This window comes from Schistocerca nitens, chromosome 4, assembly GCF_023898315.1.
Source record: "Schistocerca nitens isolate TAMUIC-IGC-003100 chromosome 4, iqSchNite1.1, whole genome shotgun sequence".
Taxonomy (NCBI): domain Eukaryota; kingdom Metazoa; phylum Arthropoda; class Insecta; order Orthoptera; family Acrididae; genus Schistocerca; species Schistocerca nitens.
In genome coordinates, this window is record NC_064617.1 from 509,076,245 (window position 1) to 509,094,286 (window position 18,042).

At 39.5% G+C, this 18,042-nt stretch overlaps 1 protein-coding gene across 2 annotated transcripts in view; it reads right to left on the reverse strand.

Annotated features, from left to right (window-relative positions):
• Nucleotides 1–17,798, reverse strand: part of LOC126251430 (E3 ubiquitin-protein ligase MARCHF6) — a 39,366-nt gene extending 21,568 nt beyond the window's left edge. The window contains exons 1-4 of one of the 2 annotated variants that reach the window (XM_049951848.1): nucleotides 17,525–17,798; nucleotides 16,959–17,371; nucleotides 15,215–15,571; nucleotides 3,140–3,709 (exon numbers count right to left, since the gene is read on the reverse strand). In XM_049951848.1, coding sequence (XP_049807805.1) covers nucleotides 3,140–3,709; nucleotides 15,215–15,571; nucleotides 16,959–17,339 — 1,308 coding nt within the window. In that variant the 5' untranslated portion in view covers nucleotides 17,340–17,371; nucleotides 17,525–17,798. The remainder of the gene's footprint in view (nucleotides 1–3,139; nucleotides 3,710–15,214; nucleotides 15,572–16,958; nucleotides 17,372–17,524) is intronic. The other variant, XM_049951849.1, reaches the window with a different exon arrangement.
• Nucleotides 17,799–18,042: the final 244 nt, after the last annotated feature.

The following is an 18,042-nucleotide window of genomic DNA, read 5'->3' on the forward strand; positions in this document are numbered from 1 at the left end:
TCTGCTTTCTGATTGGGAATACTTGTGGAAACATTCAGCAGGGAGTGGGACACACACGAGCAATGTGCGCAGGGCACTGAAGCAAGTAACACTGCGGTAATCAGAATAGTTATTTGGCATGTACTACCACCAATTTTCCCTTCTAATAATTCATTTTGAAGAAGAGTCTTACATTTAATTTTCACTGTACTCTATTTTACTAGCACTTCATGGCACAAAGAAGCTCAAAACTTTGTCTCTAAATTCTACTCCTATCACACAGAATGGTAACTAAACAGTGTTCTAGTGTGGGTCTCTCTCTTTTTGAGTAAGCAATGTGATAGCAATGATAAAATTCAAATGCATGGTGAGCAATAACTAAATTAACATCTCTGTAGTTGGCTACAGTCGCAGTCTGATGTATCTACCATCGTTCCATCAATGTTGTGAATCCAGTGTGCTGGTCGTTAGTCTGAAACCTACAATACACTCACTCAACAATTGCAAGTTATGTGATTCCTTGAGTGCTTAGAGGAAGAAAGGAAGGAAGGAATGCAAGAAAAAAGAGACAGGCAAAGACAAGACTGACTTAAGACTGAGAACGGGCCAGTCCTGTATGTGCATGCAGATGGGTGCGATATTACTGCAGAACACACAAAAGTTATTTTTATACATTGATTCATCTCTGTCAAATTGTACAAACACTTAAATACATGGTTTGGAAGCGAAACTGTGTGAAATGTAAACAATTACCCAGATTCATTTTCCACCAGTTCTAGTCACTAATATGTAATATGTCACTCTTTTGTATGGTTTAATATGATTTGTTGTGACTGCCACTACAGAACTGAAATTCAACTTGTACACAGTTTTATCAATCAGACTTTTTTAGCTGAAATACTGACACCAGCAAGTCTTGCGTAATTACGCAATTTCATTTTGGGCAGATGTGTTCACAAAATTAGAGTATGAATATGTAATTACCATTTAGGTTGTTCCAGTGTCCATTCTACATGACTGACTGCTGAAGTTGGCAATACAAATTTTCTGATGTGTAACGGAAGCCACAATAAGCATTTAATTAAAGTTTGAATGCTGAACTCGTGGCCATTAAAACTGCACCATTTAACAATTAAAACTGCACCATTTAACAATCATAAAATTGGCATGAACTACACTATAGATTTGGGTATGCAAATGATTAGCATTTCAGTCCATCCACTCAATGTAGGTTGGAGTAACAAATTCTACATTAAGTATATAAGGCCAGATTATGCAGTGGATTTATCATTCAGATTTTGTTGGCAAGATCATATTACACCTTGTGTAACACGGAGAAATGCTCACCTGCAAGTGTTGGAATCTGACAGTGCCAGGATCACGGTCTATTGAGAATGCAGTTTATTGTTCTACAATTTTGTTGCTTCCACACGACGGGATCCTGTAACTGTCATCTGAACATGGAATCAATGGGTTCAGGAGGGCAGGATCTCAGCACCCACACTATTACCACCTAATGCGATAAGACATATTGTTCGCTTGGCTCTGCCTCTATATCATGTACCTTGATGACACAGCAACAGAGAGAGGCACACCAACAAACATGGCCCCAATGACAACATAGTATGCAAAAGAGTGGCACCGCAGCATTTCTCCAGATGATTCCTATTTTCTGTATACAGCAACAAGATGGACATTTGCATACATGAAGGCTCCAAGGAGGACTAACATTGCCAGAGGCCACCCACTGACACATGGGTCTAACATCTGGCACAATGAAACAGTGCTATGGTTACAGAAGATGACCTCTGGTTCATATGGCTGTTAGTTCGGGCAGCAAGCACTGTGTTTCAAATGTTTTAAGAATAAAGGCGGTGGTGTACCTTAGACATCTTTGTGACTTTATATTTGAACAAAATAACACAAGACCACATGTTACCTTTGCTGTTCTGATCTTTGATAAAGAGAGTATTTGAATGTTGCCCAGGATAGCATGTTGTCCAGGTATCTGACTCACTGAAAAGATCTGGTCATGGTTTGCTGATGGACTGGCATGCCACCACTAACCAGCCAATACAATTGATGAACTCCAGTATAGAGTTGTAGTAGCACGGAAAGATGAACCTATGTCTACCGTCCAAGCTTAGTTCGACTTGATACTTACAGTTTGATCCCTTAGGAATTCACACGACTTGATACCTAGCAAGATTAGAGCCATTATCGCTGACAGAGGTGGCAGGACTGTGTACTAAATTTTGCACCCTTTACACCCACATATCTCCTTTAAATATGATAATGCACTCTTCCCGCTGTACTGCATAAAGTTTAGTCATCTGCTACCCTTCCTGTCAAACCAGAGAGGAGGTCTTCAGTTCTTACTCTAACACAATGCAGATTCTTACAGGTATACTCCTTAGTATCCGAGTATGAGAAAAAGTTAATAATCCAGAAGTTATGCCTGGGCTTTCCAACTGATCTTCCTGTGTGTCATGACAATTCCCCCGAGTTTGAAATGTGAGAAAAAGCAAAAAGTCATGATCATATTTTCTAAGCCACGAAAAACAACAAAAAGTTTATATGCCTGAATATTAAAACAATTTTATTCTTCAATGCATTTTCCATTCAATTGCATATAGTTCTGGGATCCTCAAAATTGGTTTTCTGATGCCAACAGAGGAGCCAAAATTCATGTCACGACCCCCCCCCCCTCCACGGGATACTTCAAAAGTCCCAATAGGTGGTAATCAGGAGTTAAAGCTGGATTATAGGGAGGAAGCACAGGGATTTTCCAGCCACATTTTATAAATAGTCCATAATCAATGGCCATGATATCTAACAGCACACTTTAAGACACTTCAATCTGTCATCACTATTTCACCAGTTCTGTCTCTTTTATGAAGGAATTACATGATTTTTGTCTACATATAGCTGTTTTCCCTAATCAGTGTGTTCATTTGTTGCTAGTTCTTGTCCACCATTACAGTCCTCTTCCTTAGTTATAAATAAGGCACTTATCAAACCATTTATCACTTATTCAGGATGCACACTATCATCGCATAATAATAACGTATCACGGAAAACAATGATGATCCTATGGCAACTCATTCATCTACTGCTGCTAACAGCCTAATTTCTAATAAAATATAGAGTAGTCACTTACCTTAACAACAACATAACAAAGACCAAGAATTCTCTTCGAACGTCTCAGTCCCAGAAGAGATGCTATAGTGCGTAGCACAACAAGTCCCAGGCCTATCATGACATACCCACATAGTGTTGTTACAAGTCCTTCAAAACGTGATGCCGTAGCATGTTGTTGTAGACCAAATCCCATAACTGCAAAATGTCCTATGTGATACGGGCAAAATGCAAATACCAGTATGAAGAGTGTGTTGAGAGAGACAACCCAGAAAACGTGTTCCAGAAATGCAAGTGACCCGTCAAAGCCCAAAAGCTTCTCCCATGTGAGCTCTTCTGCTGCACGATCCCATTCAATAGGATTCCAGTTGCCTTCATCAGCTCCCTGATTAGCACCCTGCTCGTCCCCTTCAGCGCCCCCATTTTCTAAAACATCTGCTGGAGCTTCAAGTTCTGCACCAGCCACTGGTGGTGGAGGGACACCACCACCAAGGAAAGCTCCAAGTTCTGCACCAGCTACTGGTGGTGGAGGTACACCCCCACCACCTCCACCACCACCAAGAAATGCTCCTATTACCATGGGAAGTGCTTCCTGTGAAACAAACAAAAATAATGGACTCTGTTTTTAGAGCATCATGACACTATTTCATCAAAACATTTTGCTTCAAGAAATTTTTTCTGCAAAACTTAAAGCTTTAAGAAAGATGTCAAAACTTTCATTTTTAATGTTCCTCTTCACAAATGGTCTAAAAAAGAATGAACACAAATACAAAATTGGTTACCCATATCAGTCTTCGTGACTACATCATCATCATAAAATATTCATAATAGTGGCATTCTTAAGGAAAAAAAAAAAAAAAAAAGACCGAGTAAAACCTGATGTTGGAAATTTCAGTCTACCTATACAGCTCAAACAAAATCCACGTCATCACAAAACCACAAACAGCTCAACAACTCTGGAATCTGACATTTCAACTGACCTTTTTAACAAAACATCACATGCCATTTTAAAATGAAACATTTATTTAAAACATCACAAAAGTAAAACAATCTTAGAAGAATACATAAAAACCATCAAAGCGTAACCAACCAACCAACCAACAATCCTTGACAGAATGCACAGGCCTACTTGCGTACCCTGTTGTCATTCATTACTGATAAAGAACTAAACATAAAATTACATCTCCAACCACAAACAACACATCACACTGATAATACCCAACCCGAAAACTAATCTGCTGCAAAAAATTTTTATCAAGTTTAATGATGGAAAATCCAGGATGGAATAATGACAGCATTATGAAAAGGATAGATTCCTACTCAATACAGAGTGGAAACAGTGAGTAGGAAAAAATAACGGGAGGGGGGGGGGGCTGCTAACAAGTTAAGCTTGGCAAAAACACACTCTTCTGCATTCATTAGACAAAACACACACACACACACACACACACACACACACACACACACACACACAGGTGCGCATGCGCAAATATAACTCTCACTCATATGACCACTGTCCCTGGAAGTCGAGGCAACTCTGCGAGCAGCTGCGACTGATGGGATAAGCAATCTGGGTGGTGGGGGAAAGGAGGAGGCTGGGACTGAGAGGGACAGTGATAGCAGGGTGGGGGTGGGGGATTACAAAGTGCTGCTCATGGGAGTGTCCAGGGAAGAGGCAGAAAACAAGAGAAGTAAAAAAACTGATAGGAACAGGGAAGTACTAGATGGACAAGGACAATGACTAACGAGGGTTGAAGCCAGTAGGGTTATGGGGACGTACAATTTACTGCAGGGAGGGTTCCCACCTGAAAAGTTCAGAAAAGCTGGTGTTGGTAGAAACGATCAAGATGGCCCAGGCTGTGAAACAGTCACTGAAATGAAGAACATTATGTTGGGCAGCGGGCTCAGCAACTGCGTGGTCCACCTGTTTCTTGGCCACAGTTTGTCAGTGACCATTCATGCAAATAGACAGCCTGTTGGTTGTCATGTTCATGTTCACGTAAAACACACCACAGTGGTTGCAGACCACATGACTAGTTTCACAGGTACCCACATGACTAGTTTCACAGGTACCCCTGCTATTGATGGACTACGTAATGCTTGTGATCACACTGGGGTAGGTGACAGCAGGATGATGTATGGGACAGGTCTTGCATTAAGTCTATTACAAGTATATAAGCCATAAGGCTAGGGGTTGAGAGCCAGGGTTGAGTAGGGATGGACGAGGATATCATGCAGGTTCGATGGGCGATGGAGTACACTGTGGGAGGGTGGGAAGGATAGTGGGGAGGACATTCCTCATTTCAGGGGATGATGTGAGGTATTTGAAGGTATGGTGGAGAACGTGATTCAGTTGTTCCAGTCCTGGGTGATAACGAGTCACGAGGGGAACACTCCTCTGTGGCCGGACAGTGGGATCTTGGGACGTGGTGGAAGGCTTGAAAGATAAGGCACAAGACATCTGTTTCCAGACAATGTTGGAAGAGTAATTACAATCTGTGAAGGCCTCAGTGAGGCCCATGATTTATTTCCTCCTCTTCAGTACAGATACGATAGCCACAGGTGGCTAGGCTATATGGAAGGGACTCCTTGGTATGGAATAGGTAGCAGCTGTTGAAGTGGAGGTACTCCTGGTGGCTAGTGGGCTTGGTATGGACAGAGGTACTCATATAGCTACCTTTGAGGTAGAGGTCAACATCAACGAAAAAAGGCTTGTTGGGTTGAGGAGGGCCAGGTGAAGTGCATGCGGAAGGTGTTGCGGTTCTGCAGGAATGTGGATAAGGTGTCCTAACCCTCGGTCTGGATTGTGAAGATGTCACCAATGAATTTGAACCAGGTGAGGGGTTTGGGATTATGGGTGGTTAGGAAAGGATTCCTCTAGATGGCAAATGGATAGGTTGGCATAGGATAGTGTCATGCGGGTGCGCATTGCCATATCCCAGATTTGTTTGAGGTGACACCGGAATCCATAGGGTGCTGGGAAAGGTAGGGTTCAATAGTGAGTGAGTGAGTGAGTGAGTGAGTGAGTTATTGGGGATGTGTGAACAAACATTTCCTAGCATGCATAGTGGTGCACAAGATATGATGTGCAGAGTGCATTAGACTCTGTAGAATATACATGTTCCGTGTTTGTTGATGGGCAACGTAATATATTTGCATAGCCAAATGTATTAATATGTGTTGTGCAAATAAAGCAAAAGCCTATTTTGCCCCTTAAATAGTTTGTTACTTGTCATTTAGCTGTGTTAATCTGAATAAACTACAACAGGTTAAGGGCCCAGCTACTGAATTAAAGTGAAATGGGATGCCGTAAACGGTAAACTGGAACCTATGGAATCAAGTTTTGCTACGAAGGATCGGAAGGTGAAATCAAAACTAATCCTTTTGATTGATCCAGTGAATTATGTTCACACAGAAAAGGCTACATCAGCAAAGGAGGTATGGAACAAATTGAAAAACATATTTGAAGATGGTGGTTTAACCACAAAAGTAGGATTACTTCATGAGCTGATAACCACAAGACTGAATAAGTGTAAAAGCATGGCTGAATATGTGAATAAAATAATTTCAATCCCCAATCGTCTGTGGAATATTGGTTTTGAAATTGCAGATGAATGGACTGGAAGTTTATTGTTAGCTGGACTACCAGAGAAATATTCGCCAATGATTATGGATTTGGGAAATTCGGGAATACCCATTACAAGAAGAAGAAGAAGAAGAAGAAGAAGAAGCCAATAAGATGCTTCAGATGCCAGATCATTGGACATATTGCTTCACAGTGCAACAAAAAGTTAAGTATTAATTCTAGTAGTCCTGAGAGAAAGACTACCCATAAAGGTGAGGCATTTTCTGTTTTTTACTCTTTTAATGAAGCAAGTGACGATCATGCAGAATGCTTCCTAGATTCTGGAGTATCTGTGCACATTACCAAAGCTCCGTCAGGTTTGCATGATGTTCAGTCAAGGACTGACATTGGAATTTTCACAATTGATGGATCTAGGTTAAGGTGTGAATTCGCAGGAAAAGGGGATCTTAATTTGCTTGTGAATGGGGAAAAGGAAATTGTTACTGCTCATGATGTACATTATGTAAAGAATATTGAAACTAATTTGTTGTCAGTAAGCGAAAGAGTAAAGAAGGGTAATAAAATTATCTTCGATACAGAGGGAGCCAAGTGATAGACTTGTGGTTATATTGTAGCTATTGCAAGTAATGTAAGGGGTATTTACAAAGTGAATACAGCTCAAAATACTGCCGAAACAGAAAATCACTCTGTTGATGCTGCAAAAGGTTTCTTGTGGCATAGAATACTTGGACATTTGAATAGGAAAAGTATGACTTTACTGAAGAATATGGCAACTGGAATGGAAAATTATGGAATGAATAATGTCCAATGTGAGGTGTGTTTTGCAAGAGAAGCAGGCTTGACTGCCATTTAAACAAGTCAGAGCAGATCTACCGAAGGCTTGCAACTCATACACTCAGATCTCTGTGGACCTATGGAGAATAAATCCTTAGGAGGTAGCTTCTATTTCCTGACATTCATAGATGCTTTTTCTAGATACATGTATGCTTATTTTATAAGTAGCAAGGATCAAGTGAATGATGTATTTTTTTGTTTATTGCAAAATGGTCGAAAGACAGACTGGGAAGAAAATTAAAATTATTAGATCAGACAATGGATCAGAATATGTAAACAGATGGTTTAAGTAACAGTTGAATGAAATGGTTATTAGGCATCAGACTACCATTCTCTACAGTCTTCCTCAGAATGGAGTTGCAGAACGAGCCAACAGAACCATTGTAGAAAAGGAAAGAAGTATGTTAAGTGATGCTGGGCTATGTAAGTGTTTTTGGGCAGAGGATGTGTCAACAGCTGTGTATTTAATTAACAGATCACCAACCAAAGCTGTGAGACACATGACACCTTATAAAGTATGGACTGGGAAGAAACTAGATCTAAAGCACTTAAAAGTCTTTGGATGTGAACCATGGTTCAGATTCCAAAACAATTAAGAGGAAAATGGGATGCAAAATCTCAAAAAAATATTTTTGTTGGCTACCTTGAGGATTCAAAAGGTTACAGATTTTATAATCCTGTGAATAAGAAGATAATAAGTAGTACAGATGTAGTATTTTTAGAGGATTATAGAGCTAAAATAAAGGAAAGTAGTCAAAATGATACAGTAATGCAACAAAGCATAATGTGTGATAGTGCTGGAACAGAGATGGGAACTGAAACAGAGGAAGACAAGAAAAAAAGAGGAAGCTGATGGGCTACCCAAGAATCAAACTGAGGAAAAAGATTCAATAGAGGAAGTCTGTTTAGGGCGGTCTTCACGTATAGCAAAACCAAAAGAATATCCAGAGTATGAAATCTATGCTGCCTAAACAATCAACAATGAGCCAATCACAGTTGATGAAGCTTTATCAAGTTCAAATGCTCAAGATTGGAAAAAAGGCTATTGAAAAGGAGCTGCAATCTTTTGTGGATAATATACAGTAAAACTTCGTTAACACGAATCTGAAGGGACCAAAAAATCAGGAGTTTGTGTTAAGTGAAAAACATAGATTTTAGTAAGTATACATGTACAGCAGTATACTAATGTGTAACACACTACACTATCAATCACGTTATTGTAGACTTATAACACTATAAAGTGATTGTAAAATCCAAGTACTCACAAATTATGTAAGTTACTTTCTTGGAAAAAATTCGGTCATGGTTCACTGACGTTCACTGGAACGATAATATTTTGTAATTTCACAACCAATTTTAATGATAGCATCCGTAAACCTAGCAGTGATGTCGGATGTTGAAGCGAACCGTTCTAAACAGTCCTGACGGGTAGGTGGAATGGTATCTGTATTCTCTTTCTCTTCACTTTCTTCTGATTGCCCTTCTTGCACCTCGTTCACAGCTTTTGGCACATCCGATTCCACAGAAGCACATATGGCAACATCATCGTCTACAAAAATGAATTCTTCGAAACTAATCCCAGGGTTTGCAACGTCCTGCAGAACTGTCCATTCAGCAGGTGACGTGGCATCTTCTAACTCGTGGACATCTTCAGTGTTGCTATGTCTCCAAGCTCTGTTAAAGCACTTCGATATATGATGTGGCGATACAGAGTTCCACGCTGCTGCGATGGCTTTTATTGTGTCAAGCAGATACCAATTTGGGGTTGCACTATTGTTTTCAGCAGCACAAATTGCAGCTCTTACAAGTCGCTTACGATAAGCTCTCTTTATGAGAGAGATTATGTCTTGGTCCAAAGGCTGAAGGCGGCTTGTAGCGTTGGGTGGAAGAAAGTGAACCTTTATGTTGGATAGGTTCAGATCATGAACATTATGGGCAGTACATCTGTCCAATATAAGAAGAACATGTCTATTTTGAGCAACCATTCGACTGTCGGAACGAAGAAGCCACTTGCAAAATGATGTGCCATCGCTCTAAGCTTTCTTGTGGGGAGAGTAGATGCAAAGTGTCCATACTTATGTTTCTAAAATAACTTGGCTTCTCGGGTTTACAAATAATCCAGGGATGAAACTTCTCACTGCCGTCAGCGTTACAGCACAGAACAACAGTCACACATTGTTTGCTTCATGCTCCACCGTGAAACTTATCACTTTTTATCCTCAGGGTGTGATTTGGAAAAAGATTGTGCAAAAATCCAGTTTCATCCATGTTACACACATCACACGAGGCATACTTTTCCCTCACTCGGTTGAATTCATGCAACGAGCTGTTCGCACTTTCTTCATCAACTTTATTTGCTTCAGCACAAATTTGTACAGATGAAATTGAATGTCTGTTTTGGAACTGATACAACCAATAAGCAGAACAATGGAAGTCTTCAATGCCCATATCTTTTGCAATACCATTTGCTTCTGACTGAATCACAGGGCCAGTTAAAGGTATGTTAGATGCACGCATATGAGTGAACCATTCTAGCAGTAACGCATCGATGTCTTCATACTTGGCGGTACGAAGTCGTTTAGATTTGTTTCCCGAGCCTGATGCCGCAGCATTAATAATTTTTTCTCAATTCTTAATAATCGTAGATAAAGTAGATTTAGGTATTCCAAACTGATCTGCAATTGCTGTTTTCTTGGTACCACAGTCCACTTCATCTAGAATCTTAAGCTTTAACTGTACATTTAGAGATGTCTGTTTCCTCTTTGCCATTTTCGCGTGCTACGGTACTGGTTGTAACTGTAGTTTTTATTCAGTATTCCAACTCGATACGGCTACGATTAACAGGACACCTGTCAAATCTGGCACTGAGTACATTCCTAAATGCTGCTGCACACATTATTGAATGTTTTACAATGTACAGCATACGCTGATTGTTGAGGTGATAATCACAGTTACCGACCTACAATACGTTAAAAACAAGTCAACAAGAAGTATAATTAGCTTTGTAGCTACATTTCCTACATTCAATTCGGAAAAAAAAAGTTATGCTTCAGAATACTCTAACGTCGGAAGTTTGTGTTACAGTGAAATTTAATTATGCTAGGAACTGAAACAGAGTTCGTAAATCACCTTAACCGAAATTCATGTTAACCAATAAAACATACCATAAGAACTAATGTATTCCTGGCGGGACCAATATTTTTTACGCGTTAACCATGAGTTCGTCTTGTGCGAGTTCGCGCTAACGAGGTTATACTGTATATGAACGGGTTGACATGCCTGAAAATAAAAAGCCCCTAAAAACAAGATGGGTGTTTTAACATTAAAAATCCTGAGAGTGCAATACCAATATTCAGAATCAGGTTGGTAGTTAAAGGATATTCCCAGATAGAAGGAATTGATTACAATGAAACTTTCTCACCAGTGGTGAAGTCTTCATCATGAAGATACCTTTTAGCTCTTGCAGTAAGGGAAGACTTATTAATTCATCAAATGGATGTGAAAACAGCCTACCTGAATGTAAGGCTGGAAGAGAAAATATATCTGATTCCACCTGATGAAGTTAAGCGACCTTATCAAGGGAAAAGGAGAATTTGCAATTTGAAGAAAGGCATATATGGATTAAAACAAAGTGGGCATTGCTGGAATAAATGTTTGCGTAAAACTTTGATAAAACTAGGCATGTTACAGTCAAAGGCAGAATCAAGTACATATCATAAAAGAAGAAATTGCAATCATGGGCAATAGTGAAAGCCAGATGAACTTTTTTCGAGAACAGTTAGGGTCAGAAGCTTCCTGGCAGATTAAAACTGTGTGCCCGACCGAGACTCGAACTCGGGACCTTTGCCTTTCGCGGGCAAGTGCTCTACCAACTGAGCTACCGAAGCACGACTCACGCCCGGCCCTCACAGCTTTACTTCTGCCAGTATCTCGTCTCCTACCTTCCAAACTTTACAGAAGCTCTCCTGCGAGCTTCTGTAAAGTTTGGAAGGTAGGAGACGAGATACTGGCAGAAGTAAAGCTGTGAGGGCCGGGCGTGAGTCGTGCTTCGGTAGCTCAGTTGGTAGAGCACTTGCCCGCGAAAGGCAAAGGTCCCGAGTTCGAGTCTCGGTCGGGCACACAGTTTTAATCTGCCAGGAAGTTTCATATCAGCGCACACTCCGCTGCAGAGTGAAAATCTCATTCAGTTAGGGTCAGAATTTAATATGCATTATTTAGGGTAAATTAATCAACACTTAGGCATGAAGATTCTAAGAAGTACCAATAGTGAAGAATTATGGACTGATCAATCTCTGTACACAAGAAAAATCTTAGAAAAGTTCAATATGGAAAATTGTAAACCTATTTCTACCTCTATGGAAACTAATGCAAAACTGCTAATAACTGATGATGGCAAGAAACGTAAGGAAAGTGTACCATATTTGGAAGCTGTAGGAAGTCTACTGTACTTAGCACAGACTTCCAGACCAGACATGGCATTTGCCACAAGTGCAGTAAGCAAGTTTTGCAGTGATCCAAGAGAAAAGCACTAGATGGCAGTCAAAAGAATATTCAGATATTTAAATGGAACTGCTGATTATAAGTTAAAATATTCTAAAACTGGAAATGTAAATTTGGAAGGATACAGTGATGCAGACTGGGGAAATGAGCTGGAAAGCAGACTCTCCATCAATGGAAGTTGTTTTAGAGTAATGGGAGGATTGATACCATGGTCATGTAAGAGGGAAAGAATTGTTACTTTGAGTACTGTAGAGCTGAATATATGGCCTTGTCCTCCACAATCCAAGAACCTCTTTGGATCTGTACACTGATGAGTGAAATAGAATCTCCTCCAACATTATAGCCAACTATGGTATTTTGACAATACGGGAGCTATTAAACTGGCAAAAAATAATGCCACCAGTGTAAGATCCAAACATATTGACGTAAGGCATTACTTTATAAGACATCATGTGGGACAGGGAAATATAATCCTCAGTTGTCTATGCACGGAAGAAATGTCATCTGATCTCCTAACCAAGCCTCTCAGTAAGGACAAATTTCAGAAGCTGGTGAAACATTATGGTTTAACCTGGCATGTACAGTGTTGAGTATCTGAAAAATATTTGTTCAAGGGGGAGTGTTGGAGACATGTGAACATACATTTTCCAGTGTGCAAAGTGGCGCACAAGATATGATGTGCAGAGTGCATTAGACTATGTGGAATATACATGTTCCGTATTTGTTGATGGGCAATATAATATATTTGCGTAGCCAAATGTATTAAAGTGTGTTGTGCGAATAAAGCAAAAGTTTATTTTGTCCCTTAAATAGTTCTTACTTGTCATTTAACTGCCTTAGTCTGCATAAACTACAACACACACACACGGCGGTCCATTGATCATGACCGGGCCAAATATCTCACAAAATAAGTGTCATACAAAAAACTACAAAGAACATAACTTGTCTAGGTTGAAGGGGGAAACCAGATGGCCCGCTAGATGGCGCTGCCAAAGGTCAAACGGATATAACCTGTGTTTTTTAAAATAGGAACCATCATTTTTTATTACATATTCGTGTAGTACGTAAAGAAATATGAATGTTTTAGTTGGACCATGTTTTTCGCTTTGTAATAGATACACTGTAATAGTCACAAACATATGGCTCACAATTTTAGACTAACAGTTGGTAACAGGTAGGTTTTTTAAATTAAAATACAGAATGTAGGTACGTTTGAACATTTTATTTTGGTTGTTTCAATGTGATACATGAACCTTTGTGAACTTATCATTTGTGAGAACTCATGCTGTTACAGTGTGATTACCTATAAATACCACATTAATGCAATAAATGCTCAAAATGCTGTCCGTCAACCTCAGTGCATTTGGAAATACGTGTAACGACATTCCTCTCAACAGCGAGTAGTTCGTCTTCCGTAATGTTCGCACATGCATTGATAATGCACTGACGCATGTTGTCAGGCGTGGTCGGTGGATCACGATTGCAAATATCCTTCAACTTTCCCAACAGAAAGAAATCTGGGGACGTCATATCCGGTGAACGTGCGGGCCATGGTATGGTGCTTCGACGACCAATCCACCTGTCATGAAATATGCTATTCAATACTGCTTCAAGCACACGCGAGCTTTGTGCCTGACATCCATCATGTTGGAAGTACATCGTTATTCTGTTACGCAGTGAAACATCTTGTAGTAACATCAGTAGAACATTATATAGGAAATCAGCATACATTGCGCCATTTAGATTGCCTTTGATAAAATGGGGGCCAATTATCCTTCCTCCCATAATGCCGCACCATACATTAACCCACCAAGGTTGCTGATGTTCCACTTGTCGCAGCCATCGTGGATTTTCCGTTGCCCAATAGTGCATATTATGCCGGTTTACGTTACCGTTGTTGATTAATGACACTTCGTCACTAAATAGAATGTGTGCAAAAAATCTGTCATCATCATGTAATTTCTCTTGTGCCCAGTGGCAGAACTGTACATGATGTTCAAAGTTGTCGCCATGCAATTCCTGGTGCATAGAAATATGGTACGAGTGCATTCGATGTTGATGTAGCACTCTCAACACCGACGTCTTTGACATTCCCGAATCTCGCACAATTTGTCTGCTACTGATGTGAGGATTAGCCACGACAGCAGCTAAAACACCTACTTGGGCATCATCATTTGTTGCAGGTCGTGATTGACGTTTCACACGTGGTTGATCACTTGCTGTTTCCTTAAATAACGTAACTATTCGGCGAATGGTCCGGACACTTGGATGATGTCGTTCAGGATACTGAGCAGCATACATAGCACAAGCCCGTTGGGCATTTTGATCACAACAGCCACACATCAACACCATATCGACCTTTTCCGCAATTGGTAAATGGTCCATTTTAATATGGGTAATGTATCACGAAGCAAATACCATCCGTACTGGCGGAATGTTACGTGATAACATGTACTTATACGTTTGTGACTATTACAGCGCCATCTATCACAAAGCGAAAAAAGTGGTCCAACTAAAACATTCCTATTTATTTACGCACTACATGAATATGTAATAAAAAAGAGTGGTTCCTTTTTTTTTAAAAAAAAGGCAGTTGATATCCGTTCGACCTATAGCAGCACCATCTAGCGGGCCAACCATAGCGCCATCTGGTTTCCCCCTTCAAGCTAGACGAGTTTCATTCTTTGTAGTTTTTTCGTTTGATGCTTATTTCGTGAAATATTTGGCCCAGTCACTATCAATGGACCATCCTGTGTGTTTGTGTGTGTGTGGTTTTTCGTCTAATGCAGAAAAAGGCCTTTTGGCTAAAAACTAAACTTGTTAGCAGTCTTTTTGTTGTACCTTTCAGCACCTCAGAATCTCCATTATACAGTGAGTAGCAATCTAATTTTTTCGTAATATTGTCATTATTTTAATAAATCTTAATAATCTGTATGTTATGTTTAGCTATTGCACTTTCCATGCATCATAACTGAAACCTCTCACTATGATATGAAATGAGTCTAAATTTTCATTCATGAATGTCACACCAAACAACCTTCTCCTTCCACATGCTTTGGACAGCCTGCCTGTCAGTTTAGGCAAGCAAATATTAATAACGTTTCTATCACCCTGTAATCTACGAACATCTGCATTAAAACACTTCTTATCACATTCAGTGTTTTTAACACACATTACCTGTTCAAGGACATCATTGTTGTCAGGAGGCTGTGGGGGATTAGCAGGCGCAGCTGGTGCATCTGCCACAGCTGGGGGGTTGTTGTCTCTCTCCAGCCAATCTGGACCACCACCATGTAGAACATTATTGTTGTCAGGATGGTGTGGAGGATTAGCAGGTGGGGCTGGTGCATCTGCCAAAGGTTGAGGGTGGTTGTCCCTCTCCAGCCAATCTGGGCCGCCACCATGAAGTATTTGTTCTCTTAGCCACACAAGCCCAATGAATGCAAATAATGTACAGGTCACAACAAAACAACCATGGAAAACATCCGATGCAATATTTTCCGTGGAGAGCATGTCAAGGGGTAAAGTCAGGATCTGCAAAAAAAAAAGGAAATACCTCTTTCAATACAATGTTTTTAATTGACTGTCAATGCTTTCATCTATTAATCTGGATCTTATCAAACACTATTATTATCACTTCATTTCAAAACATTTGCAATTACAGTATAATGAAAAACTGAAAACAAAAAATTTGACCTATAAGAAGGACTACGTACGTTACATAAGTAAAATCACACATTTCAGTTTTCAACAGAATGTAAACAAGTTTTTAGTAGGCAAAACAATGTAGTTCTTTATACTTCCTCCCATTAAAATGTATCACTACTTTAAATTACTTAGTGAATCCTTCATCTTTGTACCTCTCTCTTTTCCTGTAAGTTACCTCACTTGACATTTTGCTTTGATGCCACTCATAATATTTTTTTTTTCTTATTGGCTATTTCATAGTAAATATAACATTTAATTTAGTTCTTGTGGGTAGTAGCTTAGATCGTGCTGTTTACTAGACCTATGTAGGTCTAGTGGAGATAATGATCCACTATGTTTTGGGTTGTGATGTACAATAGACTTAGATAAGCTTTTTACAAGATTGTGATGGCACACTGAACTTTAGCGTGGCTTGAGGTCTAGGTTAGGTTGGAAGGTGACAGGCTAGTTGTGAGGTGGCACACAAACTAATATATAGCACAACATAATCGGTCTTCTCTATACATTCCACATCTCATAGTACCTGATCAAAACAGCTATTTTTCCACTGCACTCTTATTTTAAAGTTTGTAATAGGCCTATGTTTAATGACATTAATAACAAGAACATTCTTGGTTTCATTAACAGCTTCCCTACAACTCAGACCTGTCATATTTTATTTTTATGATGTTTTTGTGTACACCATGGGGCTGTCGGCACAATTCTACATTGTTCACTAGTCCCACAATTTGTTCAAACTATATTTACATACATATGTTTGCAGAACACAAAACTGAACACAGGACTAACAATATACAGCTGCTAGAAGGACACTGTGCCGTAATGAGTGTCACAGACAACTAGATTGTACTGACAGATTTGTTACTGTGAGATGTACACACAACTCTGTGGGACTTAATATATATTTGAAAACAATACCAAATAAAGGCAGTATTCAAATCAAATTATTGTTAATAACTTTCTGTAATTCCAATCATAGTAACTTCTGCACAGAACAGCTGAAAAGCTGAGTGACTCGATACTGGGCATCTATCACACATCAAATATGAAACGAGTCCTCCTTACCAACTGACCATGATATAAATTTAAATAAGCAAAGCAATATTTCTTCGACAAACTATTAAGTCATATTACTGGAGTAAAATACCTACTTCTTTACTCCACAATTGTACATTCTTACACAATTAGTTTTTCACAATAAATTTGTACTCACCGAGTCGACAGAGCCGGTGAAGAGACATCTGTAGATACGGCACGCTGTAAGAGGCACAACACCTAGCCACGCAACAGCTACCAACGTATAATGTAACCAATATTTGACAGCTGTAGCTATGCTTGTAAGCAAACCGCCGGCTACATCCCGTAAAGGTAAACGCCTGGGCATGTCGGGAGAATAAATAGGTGTGAATGAAAAGCGATGACCGCATAATTCACAGTATTCTTTTCGGCTATAACGCATCCACTGAACTAGGCACTCTTGGTGTATCCATTTTATGCTTCCAGTACAAATGCACGGGTGAAACAAGGGCCGTTCTGGGGAACCCTCCGATCGGCAGACACGGCATATGTCAGCTCCTTGTAAATCTTCCATCATTTTGTACTTCGTAATTCTCAAGCGGATGTAATCTGTGAAATCAGGTAATAAACAAATATATAACACTTAACCTAAATCACGGGGAAAACAAGATTCCTACTCGCTATAAATACAAATATATATCAGGGGTACTGAAACTGATCCGACGAAGTTACAGGGTATCACATTAATAAGTAACATCATACCGTCTTCACCGTGCTACGTTCATAACTATTGTGTCCGTCGTCTTCCTTGAGTTTAATAATATCCTTAGTTATAATGTCACAGTGAACTCGTGTCATTATTTTGAAGTTTCTTCGTAATGACAACAGAATACTCATCAAACACTATTGCCATCATATTCAGAGTACTTGTCATACTCTGAAATTCACTGCCAACAATTTAATTTCGGTCCTAAATTTTCGATTATACTGTATCCCTCAACACAACGTAATAAAAATCACATGCAATAAGGCAACACAGTACTGACAACCTCACTTGTTACGGTAAAGATCTAATAAAGATAAACTTTGACTTTCTGAACCACAATAAATACAGTAACAAAAACAGAAATAAGTCAAACTTATGAATATAATCGAAGAATTTTATGATATTTATTGTCTTTCGAATCATTCAGTCTGGAAGTTTAAATACCAAGGCATAAATAGATGCATTTTTGAAGAAGAAATGTGTCAGACAGAAATCTTATTGTTCCTGTAACAGT